This window comes from Chlorocebus sabaeus, chromosome 8 (genome assembly GCF_047675955.1).
Source record: "Chlorocebus sabaeus isolate Y175 chromosome 8, mChlSab1.0.hap1, whole genome shotgun sequence".
Taxonomy (NCBI): domain Eukaryota; kingdom Metazoa; phylum Chordata; class Mammalia; order Primates; family Cercopithecidae; genus Chlorocebus; species Chlorocebus sabaeus.
This window is the reverse complement of record NC_132911.1, coordinates 70,643,501-70,660,219: the sequence shown is the minus strand read 5'-3', so window position 1 is coordinate 70,660,219 and position 16,719 is coordinate 70,643,501. Positions and strand designations below refer to the sequence as shown.

The following is a 16,719-nucleotide window of genomic DNA, read 5'->3' as shown; positions in this document are numbered from 1 at the left end:
AAGGAATACATTTAGGAACCACATTCAATTAAAGAATACATTTAGGTTTCCTGGTAGTGGAAAAAAGAAAAAAAAAAGAGTACATCTAGGAACATAAAGTTAAATTTCTTCCTTCTATAGCATATTTAAATTTTACCACCTGTCCTGAATTATAAACATTAAACAAAATTTTAAAGCAATAGCTTGAGTAAAGAAATGAAATCTCAGATTTGCTCACCACAGATGAACACCAGCATTTCCAAAGCCAATGCCAGCAAAAGCACTTGCCAAGTGCATATGAGACCTTGCTTCAAGATCATCGGGATTTCTGACAGCCCTGTGAATGATATAAACACCTAACAATAACACGTCAACATTGGCAATTCCTACAGAATAAGGAGCTGCCTTAGGGAAAGATATAGGGGCAAAAAAGAAAAAAAAGAAATGCTACTAGGTAGAAAGAAAAATTAGGCAAGTTATTCAAACGATGCCTTGTCTTCTAAATGAAAACTGAAGGGAAACATATTTTCTCATCAACTGTTTCAGCAAAAGCATAATAAATACACTGTCAGCTGCTCATGTGATGTAAAAGCGCCGGGGGAGGCAACACACTGCTCCCTGGATGGCGAGGGCCACTCCAGGAAGGTGCCCTGAGACTCATTCTTCTTCTTCATTTGTCAGGCTGTTGACGGCCCTGTGAAGGGATGTAAACATTCTCAGACGCCTGGGGCTACCTGCCGGCCAGGCCAGCGCTATTTCTCTCTGAGACACTGCCTCCCATTGGACCCACTGGGGACCTCTTGGTCCCTGTGGTTGCTGCGCCTCTATGCTAACATTATTGTGGAAGTGGATGTTATTGTTGAATGAGCCTTAGCTTGCTCTGGGTGTCCCCAGTGCCACTTTGGAAAAGTAAATTCTCAAAAGCCCCTTTCTGATTGTGCATAGCCTTCCTGCATTTGCTGCTAAAACCTTGCCCCAGGGAAGAAGCCTGAAGACTGTCAAGGGAACCTACTTTTCATGTGGGCTTTTTTGCAATTTTGCCTTGCGTAAGAGTTCCTGTTGCGAAATAAAAATGCACAACCTTTTCTTCTCCTTTCATTTGAAATGGTCCTTTCACGTGGAATGGTTGGGTGTTCCTGCCTCCTTTCCGAAACCCCATGTTAGTTCCTAATTCCCCCAATGACAAGGTGAAGTAGCAGATGATGGAGCTTTCAGCCTTTCCTCTGTCTGTCTCTCCTTATCTCCCACCGCTGTGCCACTGCCAAGCCTCTGTCCCTGTCAAACAAACTGGCTCCCCATGATGCGTGTCTGCTTGGACCTAGTCAAGTGCTGCTGTGCTGTCCTGGAAGTCCCCCACAAACCTGAAATAGTATTGGGTTCCTTCCTGCTGCTCTGCTACAAAATGCAATTCCAAGGCTCCTTTATCAGTGGAGCTTCTAGCTCAAGGCCAGAGGAAGCATTGTGCTCATGTTTAGGCCTAGCCTACCTGTGGTTGTTCTGTCCATTACGTATAAATACAAAAGTGAGTCCGATTTTGAGTATGTCCTAATATCTCAGGTATCAGCTTTCATCCTAAGTATATCTTTGCTCTCTCAGGAGCTGATTGCTATTTGCTCTCCTGTAGCTTATGGCTATACATGTATGTATATACTTGTATTCATAAATCTTTCACAGCCTCTTAGGGATCTTTTTACATTTTCTGCCTTTTATATCTCCTGGGACAGCAATGTCTACTATTTTCTTTTCTTTTTTAAATTGAGACAGGGTCTTGCTCTGTCACCCAGGCTGGAGTGCAGTGGTGCAATCATAGCTAACTGCAACCTCAAACTCAAGGCAGCCATCCTCCTGCCTTGGCCTCCCAAAGTGCTGGGATTACTGATGTGAGTCATTGTACCCAGCCCACATTTATTTTTTAAGTTTAGTTCATTTGAGTTAACTCAATGGATGGATTCTGTGTGTCTTCAGACGGGGCCTGGATGGGCGTAGCCAACATCTGCCTGCGTGGGTCTCATTTCTGCCCTGGGGAGCCAAATCTCAAAGGACCCTGCCCCTCATCCTAGCTTGGCTCCTAGTTTGTCCCCTGGCTGTCTTTGCCTTTTAGGAACTGAAGGACCCAGTTTTCATCTGCCTGTCCCTTGGGTCCCTCCAGAGGCTGCTGGTGTCTGGGGCTTCTGCGCATCCACTGACTACTTTTCTGGTGAACAGACCTGCTCAGGATATTTCAGGCTCAGGCATGTCATGTTTCACGTGCTGGCAGAATGTGGGCCTCCTGTTCTATTTCTATCCCCTTCGGGGTGACATACCTCTTCAGATACTTAGCCACGATCCGCAGCGCGTGGATAGCCCAAATGTCGCTGATTGGGTTGCTGCCCTGGTACGCAGGCCGTGTGATGGGATTTGAAGGGCAGGGGCTCCGCAGGTGGTAGGGCAGGGCAGTGTATGACTCCAGGGCATGGCTAACAAGAAATATTGAAAATACACAGATGGAAAGCATGGTCTTCCTCCTTCCCTCCATTTAGATGACAAACTGTCTTGGAGCTGTTTGGCACTCAACCCACGGTGGATGTATTACCTAACACTGATGATCACAGTACATTCTACCAGCCCACCTCTTGCCTACAACAGCCATTACTTATAATATAAATTAACACAGTTGAGTTTACATTAACGGCATTACAGTATTTTTGAACAGTATGTATAAGATTACATATGGACCTTTTCTAGTGTCAATACATTTTTATGGTGTTGAATTATATATTTGAGCCACAAAAAAAGCACTGAATCTAAAAAATGACTTCCTTGTGGAAGATATTTACCATTTTATACCTTGCATTGATCAAATACCATATTGCCAAAGGTGGGTCATAGCTATACCAGACTCCTATGAAAATTACAGTGTAATGAGCGAGAACATAGACTTTGGGGTCAGCTGCCCAGATGTCAATCCTGGAGCTAGATATTTCTGCTGTGGACCTGGTGTGAGGCGGTATCCTTCTTGTGACTCTAAGACAGGGATAAATAATAGTACTGGTTCGTCATGTGGCTGTGAAAATTTGATGAGTTGACACATGTAAAGTATTTAGAATAGTGCCTGGCACATTGTATACCTTAGTATTCACTATTATTATTAATTCTTGGCCTGAAGAAAAAGCAGATCTTTTCCTCTCATGTGCCCTAAACTCAAAGTTTGCTATTTCAAGAATTAAGCCTCAAAGCTGCCTCCACTTGCCGGTCTGCCATGGCTTCTAGCCCATCAACTGCAGAAGAGAACAGACATCACCGTCTAGATCAGTGATGCACTGGAAACACAGTGTAACATGAACTATAGTTCGCATGAATTATAGTTTTCAGTATAATTCCCCATGGGGGCCTCTGTAGTGTTTCTGGGACACTCTCCTTTCACTTTCACTTTCAGGGAGATGACACCATGTTTTGCACGAAGTATAACTTTCATTTTCCCTAGAATGGAGGAATTACTCTCTTCTACATATGAGAAGCAGATAATGTTTTTTGGACAAATCATTAGAAAATTGTTTTGGAAATTAGTTTGTAGATGGATATGAAGGCCTTGTGGTTCTAAGCAGGGAATGTATGAATAATGCAAGAATGAGGTGTCCACATGGGGAAGTTGGGGTGGTTGGTGAGGCCACTGTAGTCAGAGTGTTTCCTCTGTCTTGCAGCACATCTAGACTGCATCTAGATCCCAAATCCAAGTGCAGATTTGTTTCTCAGGGGCGGACTCACTGGACTGAGCTCACAGGAACTATGTGTAAAGCCTGGAAGTCAGCTTAATACTTTATGACAAGAAACGTAACTGCTGAGCAGACATCTGAGTCTTCAAGATGGCACCTTGTCTCCCTACAGTCAAGCCGTAGGATGGCCACTTTATGATCAGAAGTCCATGGAGTCCTAATGAGGGGAGTTATCTCGAAGATTTAATACATGGCTTGTCTACCTTCAGAATAGGCCACTGGGCCTTAAGGGCAGATTCCTCGGGCCAGGTGTTCTTTCCTTTGGGCAGTACTTGAAAGAGCAACTGCCATTATTCTCCTGCCTTCTGAGCCCACTCCCCACTTTGATTGACAGTGAAGTCTTTGGGCCTGTGAGTTACCCACTTAAGGGTGACTGCTTTGGGTCACGATGTATTTATTATGCACTTTACAGTTAGGAAGGATAATCTCATTCCCCTCATTTCCAGGTTATTAGGGGACAGCTCATCAAAGTTCTGACAATATTGACCAGAATGGAGTTAGACACAATTTTCTACAGTCCCTTGGCAGGCAGCATAACATAGTGAGGGAAGCAGAACGTGGCCCTGAGGGACCTGGATGTGAGTTCTGACTCTGTCACCTCCTGCTTGTGTGACAAGCAGTATACAAGTACTTAGGATGTGACAGTCACTGTACAGGGATGTGCAGGCATGTGCCACCATGCTCGACTAATTTGCAAAAAACTTTTTTTGTGGAGACAACGTGTCACTTTGTTGCCCAGGTTGGTCTCAAACTCCTGGCCTCAAGTGATCCTCCTACCTTGGCCTCCCAAAGTGCTGGGAACACAGGCGTGAGCCACTGTGCCCAGCCTGCACTGTTTTTAAGATACGTACCACTGAGGATGAAAACATACTGTGACGCCACACATTTTAAGGTATGTCCTGATTTCGGAGGTGTTAAAATGTGAAAAAATGTGCACGTGCACATAGATGAACAAGAGCCATTTGGCACATGCTGAATGTGAAGTGCCTGTGGGGACTTTATGAGGCCTGGAGCTCAGGAGCAAGGTCTGTGATAGAAATACTGATTAGGGGGCCATCGGCACAATGCAGCTGAAGCCGAGGGAACATACAGTAAGACTGTGGGCAAGTCACTAAACATCTCAAACCCAGTTTTCTTGTTCAATAAAACAAAGGTCCCGTATCACACAGAGCTGCAGTGAAGTGGCGATGTATGCGAGGTGCTGACACAATGTACATGGTCTGGGGGTGCTCTGGAGGTGTTAGCTATATTCCCTGCCCTCTTCCATGACATGAAGCCTTGGGCATTGCCTAGTTAGTGAGGCCATAAAGGTAGCTGGTGTGTCCCTGAGACACTGCACACCAGCTCCAACTGCCCCCTTAGTGGCATCCCTATGGCCCTGGTTGTGGCTGGGGGGGGGTCCATCCTGAAGAGCAGGTTTGTGGCCCACACCAGATGTCACCTAGTCACCAACCTCTAAAGCTTGAATGTTTTGATTTAGGACAGGGGGTAATGACAGCCAAAGCTAGGGGTGTTGTGGGGTGCTAATCAATGAATACTTAGCATGTGCTTTGTGCAACAAAATACTATCCATAGACCCAGTACTAAAAAAGCCCCTCCAGGCAGCACCAGCACTTACCAAAGCACATCAAAGCCACTGTTGGCGACCACTCGGGCAGGCATGTGGAGGGTGTGCAGAGGATCAATCAGTCCCAGTGTGGGTTTGATGGCTCTCGAAGCGATGCCTAAAACATAAGGATTTTCAGTAGAGGCCAAAGACATGGGCATCATTTTAAGAAGGCAAATGACTTCAGGATAATAAATCACCCTAAAAATAAAAATATAAGAAAAGGTTCATTTTCATGTAGTGAGGCAGCAAGGAGCAGTGGAAAGTGATTTAGAGTCAGAAGCCTGGGGTTTTCAGTGGTGTGCTGGAGCTGGCTCCTCCTGGTTTCCAAGGGCCATGTGTATGCATCTCTTTCCAACTCTTGGATGAGTGATGTCATTGGCCATGGTGAGAGTATTTACACCACAGAAATGGGCCAACACTACAAGTCAGGGCTTACTTGTTTATTATTAAATTCCAGAGAGCCAGTTTACTAGTACACCACTGGTCCTCTCTCTGCAACTTACTTTGTGTCTTTGGGCAAGTCACTTAGCCTCTCTGAGTTCTCTATAAGATTAGACTATAATAGCACAGGGCCTCCAGCTCTCATTGAGCTGTCGTAGGGATCAAATGGAGAATATTAGGTAAAAGTCTTTAGAAACTGTGAGGTAGAATGTAAGTGTTGGCCATTATTATCGTCAACGTAAGAAATGTCAAAGGATAGTGCAATTTAATTTTAAACAGAAAAGTTACTAAAAATGTGCAGTTAAATGTCAATTTATTCTGCTACAAAGATCTGAAAGTAGGATATTGAGCCAGACTAAAAAGAGAGACATTTCTACCATATTATCCAAGAGTCCACGACAGAGAAGACAGCATAAAAATGACTAAGAAGACAGAAAGCAGAACAGAGGTTACCTGGAAAAAGGACTGGAGGGATTGCTGGGACGCAGCATGAGGAAACTTTCTGGAGTGATGGGAATATTTTGTATCTTGATTGGGGCGGTGGTTACATGAGCATATATGTTTGTCAAGGCTCATCAAACCAGAGTCTTAAAATATGTGCATTTTATTTTACAAAAATCACATCTCAATGAAGTTGATTTAAAATGGAAAAAATACATCAGAGAAAGGAAACAGTCATTTATCATTGATATACAGTCACTAACTTGGGCAGAGAATAGCCAATTAAGATTCATGGCATTTCAATATGCTTTCAGCGGTAATTCTCAAAAAGAAGTTTATTACATTGTTTCATATTTTTATATGTACTTGGAAAAGGAAAGAAAATGTGTATATATACATACCCTTTCCTTGACCCCTTGATTTTTTTCCTTTCTTTTTAAACTTGATACAAAATATTTAACATATTTATAGGGTACATGTGAGTATTGGTTACATACATAGAATGTGTGATGATCAAGTCAGGTTATGTGGGATATCCATCACTCTTAGTACTTTTGGGGAACATTTCAAGTCCTCTCTTCTAGCTACTCTGAAATATACAACACATTGTTGCTGACTATCATCACCTTACTCTGCTATAGAACATTGGGGCTTATTCTAACTGTATCATAACTGCTTGATTTTTAAATATTAGGATTTAAAGAAGAGTGTGGAGTTGAAAGGTAAGAGAGATAATTCAAAATTATGGGCAAAGTTCTTACCAGTTTTTACTTTCAAGTGTTCATAGTCAAAAATGGCAACCCCAGTAGTTTCACTCCCGGTTCCTGAGGTAGTTGGCACTTGAACAAAATAATATTAATTTTAATAAAGCATCTAAATAAAGGTTAGTGGAGATACCTAATTCAGCCTTAGGACTGAGGAACAAAATTAGAGAAGGAAACTTTGCTGACCCTCTTGTCTGCATGATGTATATGAATTAACATATATGGAAGCTGACATGTATGATGTCTATGTCTGAATTAACATGTATGTAAATCTAACATGTAGGATGTCAGTGTCTGTGTTATCATGCATGTAAATCCAGTGTGTATGATGTCTGTATCTGCATTAACAGGCATGCATGAGGTCTGTATCTATATTGGCATGCATGTATGTTTAGCATGTACATTGATGTCTGTGCCTGCATTAATGCAATTGCATGTTTGACATGTATCATGACTGCTGGATGAATATTTATGTTGTTTAATATGCATAATGTCTGTGTCTATATTAATATGTATGTATATTTAATATGTATGTGTGACCTCTGTATCTGTGATAGCATGCATGTATGATGTCCACGTCTGTATTAACATACGTACATGTTTAGCATGCATGTGTGTTTAATATGCATGTCTGTGTCTGCGTGAACATGGTCATGTTTAATATGCATATTGCCTGCTTCTGCATAAATGTGAGTGTCAATATGTATGGTGTCTGTCTGTATTAACATACATGTGTGTTTAATATGTATGTGATCTCTGTATCTGTGTTAACATGCACGTATGATTTCTGTGTCTTTGTTAACATATATGTATGTTAATCATGCACATGTGTGACAACTGTGCTGTATTAATAGCAGTGAGCTCTGGGAACTTCAGGCTCCTTGGGGGCCAGAGCTTAAGCAGCTGCAGCTGGGTCAATGCAGGCTGCCCGGCACTTCTGGTAACAAAACTCATATTTGCTCTCCCTAAAAGACATCTTTATTCCCTCTTGGCAGCAAGCACAGTGACGCTCTGCCTTTGCTGGGCTCCGTGGTTTTGTGGTTCTGTCAAGTTTCTAAACTTTACTAATCACCCCTCTGTGTGATGCTGACACAGTTTCACCAGAGGGTTCCATTTGCCAGACACCAATTATGCTACTCCCTGCTGATCCCTCATTCACAACACAGCAGTTCATCTGCCATCGACTTACTCACATCCCATCACAAGGCCTCTTCACAATGGGCAGGAGAGAGGAGAAGAAAGGGCAAAACTTTAAACTGAGGATATGTCCCAGTTACCAGTTAGTGCATGTTAGCTATAAAACTTTAAATAGTAATATGCTAGCAGCCATAAAAATGGCAGAGAAGAAAAGACCAGAAAATCTCAAGGTCCCCTGTGGAACAAATGAGCTATTCTGATTTGGATTTGTATGTCTGTCCCCTGGGTAGCCACAGAGCAGATGTCACCCAGAGTGATGGACCATGCTGGCCACATGTCCCAGGGAAGAGACAAAGCCTGAGGTCAGTTGAAGAGCCATTATGTAGAAGAAAGGGTTGAGTCAACATCAGAAAAATAACAGCTAATGTTCTCCTTAAACTCTACAGTGGCTGGCAAAACAGAACAAAACAGAGAGCAGCTTAGAGGACAAAGCTGCTAACAGAGGGATCTCATCATATGTCAGTGATGACCTTCCCCCTTTTCCACATGGTGACACCATAGCTTAAATCTGCAAACTTTCCTTCCACTGACCCAAATTGTCTTTATCTATACAATAACAAAGATCAGAATTTTAAAATGAATGATTGGTCTCCAAACAAGGCATTGATTTGAAATGAACAAACCAGAAAGCTTTAGAAATGTATATGTTAAAAGGACTGGCTTGCATCTTTCTTAAGACCTTTTGCTAACTGCAAAATAAAACAAAGAAATAAACAGTCTTTACCTGCAATCAGAGGCTTAAGAGGCACAGACACAGACTTTCCCTTGCCAATGGGGGCACTGACATAATCTAGGAAATCAGAATGAGGGCTGGATGCATACAGATTAGCAGCCTTACAGGTGTCCATGGTAGAGCCGCCACCGACAGCAACATAGGCATCAAAAGCTCCCTTTTGGGCAAACTGAATAGCTTCCATGAAGCTTGGAGAAGGGAAAATAAAAATCATTACGTTATATTTTTCAGAAATAAATTGCCATGCCATTAACTAACACTTGGGGTAAGTTTTGTGGGTTTTTTTTTTTTTTTTTTTTTTGAGAGTCTCACCCTGTCGCCCAGGTTGCAGTGCAGTAGCACAATCTTGACTCACTGCAACCTGTGCCTCCTGCTTTGAAGTGATTCTTCCACCTCAGCTTCCCGAGTAGCTGGGATTATAGGTGCCTGTCACCATGCCTGGCTAATTTTTGTATTTTTAGTAGAGACAGGGTTTCACCATGTTGGCCAGACTCGTGTTGAACTCCCGACCTCAAGCAAACTGCCCGCTTTAGCCTCCCAAAGTGTTGGGGTTACAGGCGTGAGCCACCGCGCCAGGCTGGGGGCAAGTTTTAATCAACAGTTAGCTTCTGCTTAAAGTAAAGAAACAATAACAACAATACGAGAAATACCTTGCATCTGTTGGTTCCACTCTCACATTATCATAAACCGTAAAGGGGATGCCATTCTTCACTAGAGAATCCATAGCTACTTGCACAGGAGGGAGCTGGGAAAGGTTCTTGTCTGTCATCAAGCACACATTTTTAGCACCCATGTTTTGTAGGTCCTACAAGAAAACCTATGTTAGGTTCAACTGCACTAGAACTGCAATAGACTCTTCTGGCAAACTCACATTGTACATTTTTAAAAATAGAGGACATGATTGTTGTCAGCATGTGTCTTATGAGATATGTAACATTTACAGTAGGAGACTGTAGATATCTCGGATACTTGCCATTCCCACTTCCTTTGTAACTCCTGCTCCATATCTAATATTTGAAACAGCCATCTGAAAAAAATAAAAAGGTTTAGATGTAGAAAGTATTTGAGAGTTGACCAATCCATTTCTAAAAACCTGAAATGGTTTCCTGTTGCCTAGAGCATAGAGTATACACTCCTTAGCATGGTCTTCCAGGTCATCTCCCATCTGGTCTCACTTAAAGAAGTGTGAACGCACCACACTTCCTTCAGCAAACCTCAGCTCTTGTCACATTTGAATGACTTGTCTTTTCCCAAACACATCATAAACTCTCAATTGTTCCCTTAGCTTCACATACCTGCCTTCCTCTATCTCCACCCGTAAAATAACTCTCAAATGTCATACTTTCTGTTCATCCACCCACCCTTGCATACCTGCCACCCAGCCAATGCTACTGTCTTCTATGTTCCAGGCACTGTGTAGGCTCTGGTAACTCAACTATGAATAAGAGACACATGGCCTCATAAAGTTTACAGATGAGAGAAAGGCTTTTACACTGATGGACGATGGGTCATGTTTGGCCTGAAATATGTTTTGTTTGATCTGTGTTCTGTTTAAATTTCTTTTTTTTTTTGAATTGACTAATAACTCTTAAAAGTTAGAATAAAAAAACTTAATAGGACCATGTGAATTTCACTTTCTCTTGAATAATACAGCAAACGGGGAATGCATTCCCATATGGCAGTGATCTTATGAGGTTGAGTGGAGTCACACCTTAGATGGGGCCTGTGCCTTCAGTGAGCTCGGCATGGTATCACCCAGCCTGGTCATCTGTAGGTTAACCATCGGGCCCCCGGTGACATTTTAATTAGTAATTCCTGGAGCCGAGCACAGTGGCTCACATCTGTAATCCTGGCACCTTGAGAGGCTGAGGTGGTTGGATCACCTGAGGTCAGGAGTTGGAGACCAGCCTGGCCAACATGGCAAAACCCTGTCTCTACTAAAAATACAAAAATTAGCTCGGCATGGTGGTGTGCACCTGTAATCCCAGCTAGTCAGGAGCCTGAGGCAGGAGAATCGCTTGAACCCAGGAGGCGGAGGTTGTAGTGAGCTGAGATCACACCATTGTACTCCTGGGTGACAGAGTGAGACTGTCTAAAAACAAAAACAAAAACAAAAACAAAAAAACCAAACAATCCTGGACTAGGAGGAGACAGGGACTTAAACAAATAATTATAAGTAGTTATGTAATTACAGTGTGACAAAAATGCACCAGAATTGTTACTTTACTTTGACCTCTTTTGGGATTGTTATAATTACAAAACTAAAGGTTTAACATATAACATATATATAAGAGAATTTGTAGAATTGGGAATTTATCCTATTTTAGTGACTGTACAAAGACAGCACTTTAGACATTAGCCATGATTTCAGAAGGTTTATATTCCATTATACTAACCAGGTACTTTGCTAAATATGGTCCGATCAAATAGAGATTATGGAACATGAATTAATAGTAGATTTAAAATAAAATAATTCATTAGCAAAATATTCTAGTTTTATTTTTTCTGGTTATTCATAAAAGAAATAATGGATTGAGTGAATATACCTCAAAGGCATAATCTGTTGTTTTCCCAGAAGGTGAAAGTCCAGGGGCTAGAAATGTAAAATTTAGCATCAAAGTGGGTCTTTAAAATAAAGCATAAATATTGTTATTTGATAGTAAAATCCAGCAGTGAACATAAGTATTTCCTTTGAAGTCTTACCGAAAATATATTGTTTTCAGGTTTCACTGTTACACATCAAATTAAAATCAATACCTGCAATTTAGATAGAATGTAATGCGGCCGGGCGCGGTGGCTCACGCCTGTAATCTCAGCACTTTGGGAGGCTGAGGCTGGCAGATTACCAGGTCAGGAGATCATGACCATCCTGGCTAATACGGTGAAACCCCGCCTCTACTGAAAATGCAAAAAAATTAGCCGGGCGTGGTGGTGGGTGCCTGTAGTCCCAGCTGCTTGGGAGGCTGAGGCAGGAGAATAGCTTGAAACCAAGAGGCAGAGGTTGCAGTGAGCCAAGATCATGCCACTGCACTCCAGCCTGGGCAACAAAGTGAGACCCGGTCTCAAAAAAAAAAAGAACGTAACGCTAACTTGAGGCTAAATTTGTTAAAATAATAAAACATTTCCTCCATTATAATTAAAATATGTGTTTGAAAATATAATGTGTAACAATCCTCTAGAAAAAAAATCCCCTAGTCTAGAGTTGGATTACTATTAGAAAACAACTACTAGTAAGTTCATGAATTAGAGACTTGCTTATACTTCTTACAGCAACTGTGATAACTTGTTTGAATTAATTTTTTTAATTCATAGGGATAACTTACCACAGTAAGATATTTACATTTATCAAGCTTATGCATATAAAAAACGTATTTATCTTGGTGAAATTTAATAAACTTTTTTTTTTTTGAGATGGAGTTTTGTTCTGTCACCCAGGCTAGAGTGCAGTGGCAGGATCTCAGCTCACTGCAACCTCCACTTCCCAGGTTCAAACTTTTTTTTTTTTTTTTTGAGATGGAGTTTCGCTCCATCACCCAGGTTGGAGTGCAGTGGCGGGATCTCAGCTCACTGCAACCTCTGCCTCCCAGGTTCAAGGGATTCTTCTGCCTCAGCCTCCCTAGTAGCTGGGACTACAGGCGCGCACCATCATGCCCAGCTTATTTTTGTATTTTTAGTAAAGACAAGGTTTCACCATGCTGACCTTGTTATCCACCCGCCTCGGCCTCCCAAAGTCCTAGGATTACAGGCATGAGCCACCGTGCCCGGCCTAACAAACATTTTTATAAGGTGCTATTTCCTTGCAAAGGATTAGGTTTTAATTATGGTAAAAAAGATTTTCTGTCATATTGGAACAATGAAAGGGACCTAATTAAAGATTTTTATCCTTGTTTTTATCTACTTATTTATATCAATACTGGTCAGTCATAAGATAAAGTCTACAGAACAATTTTCACTATGCTTTTTCTTTTTTAAGGAAAATAGATCAGAACTAGACAACAATCTACCTTCAGCTCCCTGAGTGCAAAGGCACCCTTAACCAAAACTCACATTTATTTGATTCCTCTAGGCTTAAAAAAAAAAATCTGTCCGGGTGCAGGAGCTCAAGCCTATAATCCCAACATTGTGGGAGGCCGAGGTGATAGGTTTGCTTGAGCCCAGGAGTTTGAGGGTACAGTGAGCTACGACTGTACCACTGTACTCCAGCCTGGGTGACAGAGGGTGACCCTGTCTCTCTCTCTGTATATAAAAATCTATTATTCCTGTTACTAAATTTTAGATAAAGACATAAATATGACCCTAGGAAATGAGAATATCTTTCTGTAAATTATTAATTTTAATCCCTCAAATAGGAAATTAACTAATTGTTGAAACCAACTAAAAATTCGAGAAAATCAGCTGACGACAAAATTCTGTATATGTTGAGAAGGGCCTTAAAAGCTGGACATGTTTCTGCCTCATAGATGGTGGTTAATGATGGACAGGGAGGTCCCTTGGCTTGTCCTGAAGGGTAAGTCACTCCTTGGGCAAGAGAAAGCCCTTGGTCCGTTACTCTCTCTGTTCTAACTCCCCAATCAGCTTCTCTGTGGGTTTCTGCTTAGGATCCTGGATGGTCAGCCTCTTTCCTTTCCAACTCTTGCCTTAATGTTTAGATCTGACCTTAGAAGACACAAAATCAGTGGTTGTGTCAGTAATCCATGTGACATTCTAAGGACATGCTGAAACTATGTTGAATTTCCTGCTGCTCTGTGGACCACAGTGTTTGGCGTTTGGTAATGATTAAGATGTTGTGGTAACTGAAACTTTGTTATTATTTTTAAGTATTAGGAAATACAATATTATTTTAAATACAATATTATTTTAAAGATTGATACAAACAAGTTTTGTTTTTCTTTCTAGGAACCATCTTGTTCTTTAACCTCCAGTTTTTAGAGATGTTTTAGAACCTTCCAAAGACTTCACCTTGATTAATTCTGTTTGACGAACTCAGACATTCTTAAAATCCTATCTGCATTTTTAGATTTGGCAAGTAATTAAAAGAGAAAAGCGTTATAAGTAGCATTAAATATATATTTGAGACAAAAACGTGATTAGTAGTGTGCATTCAGCTAACTTTGTATAGAGTTACATGTTATCAATTTCACAGTGAAATGGTAACTGTTTTCATGGACCTTGCTCTCACATGCCTTGGTTTTGTTTACATACACTACCCAAATGTATTATAACGTTAAATGCAGAAACCAAAATTGTGGCCAGTTTAAAAATACAGAAGTATTACCTTGGGAGTAAGTATGAGAATGAGTTGGGCACTGGCACCTAGGGAAAATAAAAACGACAGCAAAAAAAACCTAAGGTGAAAATAGATACCAAAAAATGAAAAGCCTTAAGCTAACTCAGATTGTAGTCTAGTGCTAAGATGCTATCAAACTGGTAGTTCTTGGCAGACACTGTACAACAGAAAAAATATATAGAGACCCAGAAATCATGAAGGACAAAAAGTTGACTCAGCATCTTCCCAGCACTGTAGCATCATTCTTTCACGAATTCATTTACTCAAGCAATTCCTATCAAATGCCTGCGGGCAGCTGAGATAAACGCTCTGGGGGTACATGCAAGTTTAAGATGGGGGTCCCTGGTCTCCATGAGGCCCCAGCTCTTGCTGGGTTAGGAGCTGGGTTAGGGTCCCTGGTCTCCAAATCGGCCCAAGGTTAACTCTACCCGTGCGCCTCTTCTTACTTACTACCCTATGCTGAGAACTTGCCTTGTATATTTCCCAGTGTCTTCAAGGTGGCTAATTTTTCTTCAAGCAGGCTCTAGACCCGAGCCTCCAGGAAACCTTCCTGGACCCAAAGACCTCCCTAGTCCCCATCTTTCTCTACCCAGTTGCAGCCCCGGGCTCCGAGCGCTCCTCCATCCCCGCCGCGCGGCTCCCCAGCGGCCCCAGCAGCGCGCACACCCGGCGCATCCCGCGCTCCAAGGCCGCCACTGCATCTCACTTCTCTCAGTCGGCTTCTCTACAGATTTCCCACGTCCTCCTCTTTGGAAACCCTCCCTCCCCTGGCTCTGGTCTCCCTTTCTGTCCTGGTTGTCTCCTATTTCTTGGACAGTCCCAGTCCCTCCTCTGGCTTCTGTCTCTCCTGCTCCCTCTCTGATCGAGGCTGGGAAGACGGTTTTATGTTTCGTTGGGTTGCGCAAAGAACCTTGTCCAGTGGTTGGGTCTCGGTAGATACTTGAGTGCATCACTTCCTCCTCCCCGCCAAAAATTCAAATCTGGAATTAAAACACCCGAGGGGGAAGGTTAGGGAGGAAGGAAAAGGGTTGATCTCAGTGGCCGTCCAGATCTCAAAAATTCGAACTGTGAAGTCAAAGCAGACCAGGCGGCGAGTGAGAGCTGGCGCGAGTCGCGGCCGCCATCTAGTGGTCCCCGCTGCGCGCGCCGGGGGAGAGGACGCGGGCCAGGCCAGGCGTGTCCCTTCACGGTGGGCTTTGGTTGGAGGACTTTCCCTGCTTTACACCCTCCAAGGACAAGAAAAGTGAGGTAGAGGGAAGGAAAAAAAAATCCAAACTCAAAACTTTCCAACGTGAAGGCTCCTGGGAGCACTTGCTTCCTTCCCACCCCCCCATCCCCCCCTTTTTTTTTCTTCCCCAAGCTCTGAGGCTATCTCAATTCATTATTTCTACTTCTTACTCGCGGTTTATATCCTGTCCCCTCTTGCTTTCTCCGGACCTCTACCTGTCCTGTATTTCCTAGTTCTCCCGCTCACTCAATCTTTTTCAGCCTATTGAAGAGTTTTGCGCCTGAAACTTTTCCACCTCCTACCCCCTCTGGCGGGCTCACTCTCCCTCTCTCTACTCCCGACCTACATTTGCTGGCTTCGTTTCTGGGTCTCGGACACATTCCTTGGCCCCTGAAATCCGGCTGCTGTGTCTGCAAGTCCAGCTGTCCGGCTGTGTCCTCACTTCTCAGACCTGGTAGCATCTCACTCTAGTAGCATAAAACGCATGGTCACACCTTTTTGGGCAGGGGGAACTTTTTCCTGGCTTCCAGGAGCCCTACTTGCCTAGGCTTCCTCTAATTGTTCTTTTACTGGCTCCTTTTTCACTCTGCCCATTCCTTAAATGTTAGGTTCTGTCCTGGGCTGCCTTCAGCCATTCTGACCCTTCCTCCTCCCTCACCCTTTAGAGCTCATTTTGCACCAAGGCCTCAAACATGTCTCTACTCAACTCCACCCACTTTTCCTGGGACCCTGCCACTCTCTGGTTCCAGTATCACCTCTCAAGTGGATGACTACCAAATTCCCAACTGGCTTCTCATGGCTCAACCTCTGCCACCTCTATTCCCACACTGTAGTCGGAGCATATTTCCAATGATGTCACTCCCTTGTTGAAAGCTGCTTCAATGGCTCCCCACGGCTCTCACATAAAGTTCAGGCCTGCCCCTGCCTGACTGGCCCCTCAACTCACTCCATCTCTGGGTTTGGGCTCCTGGAAAAATTAACTTCTTTCTTTTCCTTGCATGAGCCACAGTCTCTCTCTCTCCTCCAGAACTTTGCCCTTATTATATTCTCTGCCTGCAACATACTTTCCTTCCCTCTTCTTCCGGATAACTTTTGTTCTTTCCTGTCAGTTCCCCTGGGCAGCCTTCCCTGAGGCCCGAGGCTGCAGAGAGACACCCTTTCTGGAGCCTCCCTTCGCGTTAAAATGTAGCACAGTGGTGCTGTTTTCCTGCTTCTATCTGCCTGTGGATTGTGAATTTAGTGATGCCCAGGCAGGATCTACTGTTTCTCACAACTTTATCCCCTGTGG

The 16,719-nt window shown here is 43.0% G+C and overlaps 1 protein-coding gene across 4 annotated transcripts in view; it reads right to left on the bottom strand.

The window, feature by feature from the left end:
• The window catches only part of ADHFE1 (alcohol dehydrogenase iron containing 1), a 36,931-nt gene that overhangs the window by 14,649 nt on the left and 5,563 nt on the right, over positions 1-16,719 (bottom strand). Inside the window, exons 2-10 of one of the 4 annotated variants that reach the window (XM_008000771.3) lie at positions 14,192-14,229; positions 11,463-11,509; positions 9,890-9,943; positions 9,567-9,721; positions 8,908-9,104; positions 6,984-7,061; positions 5,350-5,455; positions 2,283-2,435; positions 218-316 (exon numbers count right to left, since the gene is read on the bottom strand). In XM_008000771.3, coding sequence (XP_007998962.2) covers positions 218-316; positions 2,283-2,435; positions 5,350-5,455; positions 6,984-7,061; positions 8,908-9,104; positions 9,567-9,721; positions 9,890-9,943; positions 11,463-11,509; positions 14,192-14,229 — 927 coding nt within the window. The remainder of the gene's footprint in view (positions 1-217; positions 317-2,282; positions 2,436-5,349; positions 5,456-6,983; positions 7,062-8,907; positions 9,105-9,566; positions 9,722-9,889; positions 9,944-11,462; positions 11,510-14,191; positions 14,230-16,719) is intronic. The other 3 variants (XM_008000773.3, XM_073018128.1, XM_008000774.3) reach the window with 3 other exon arrangements.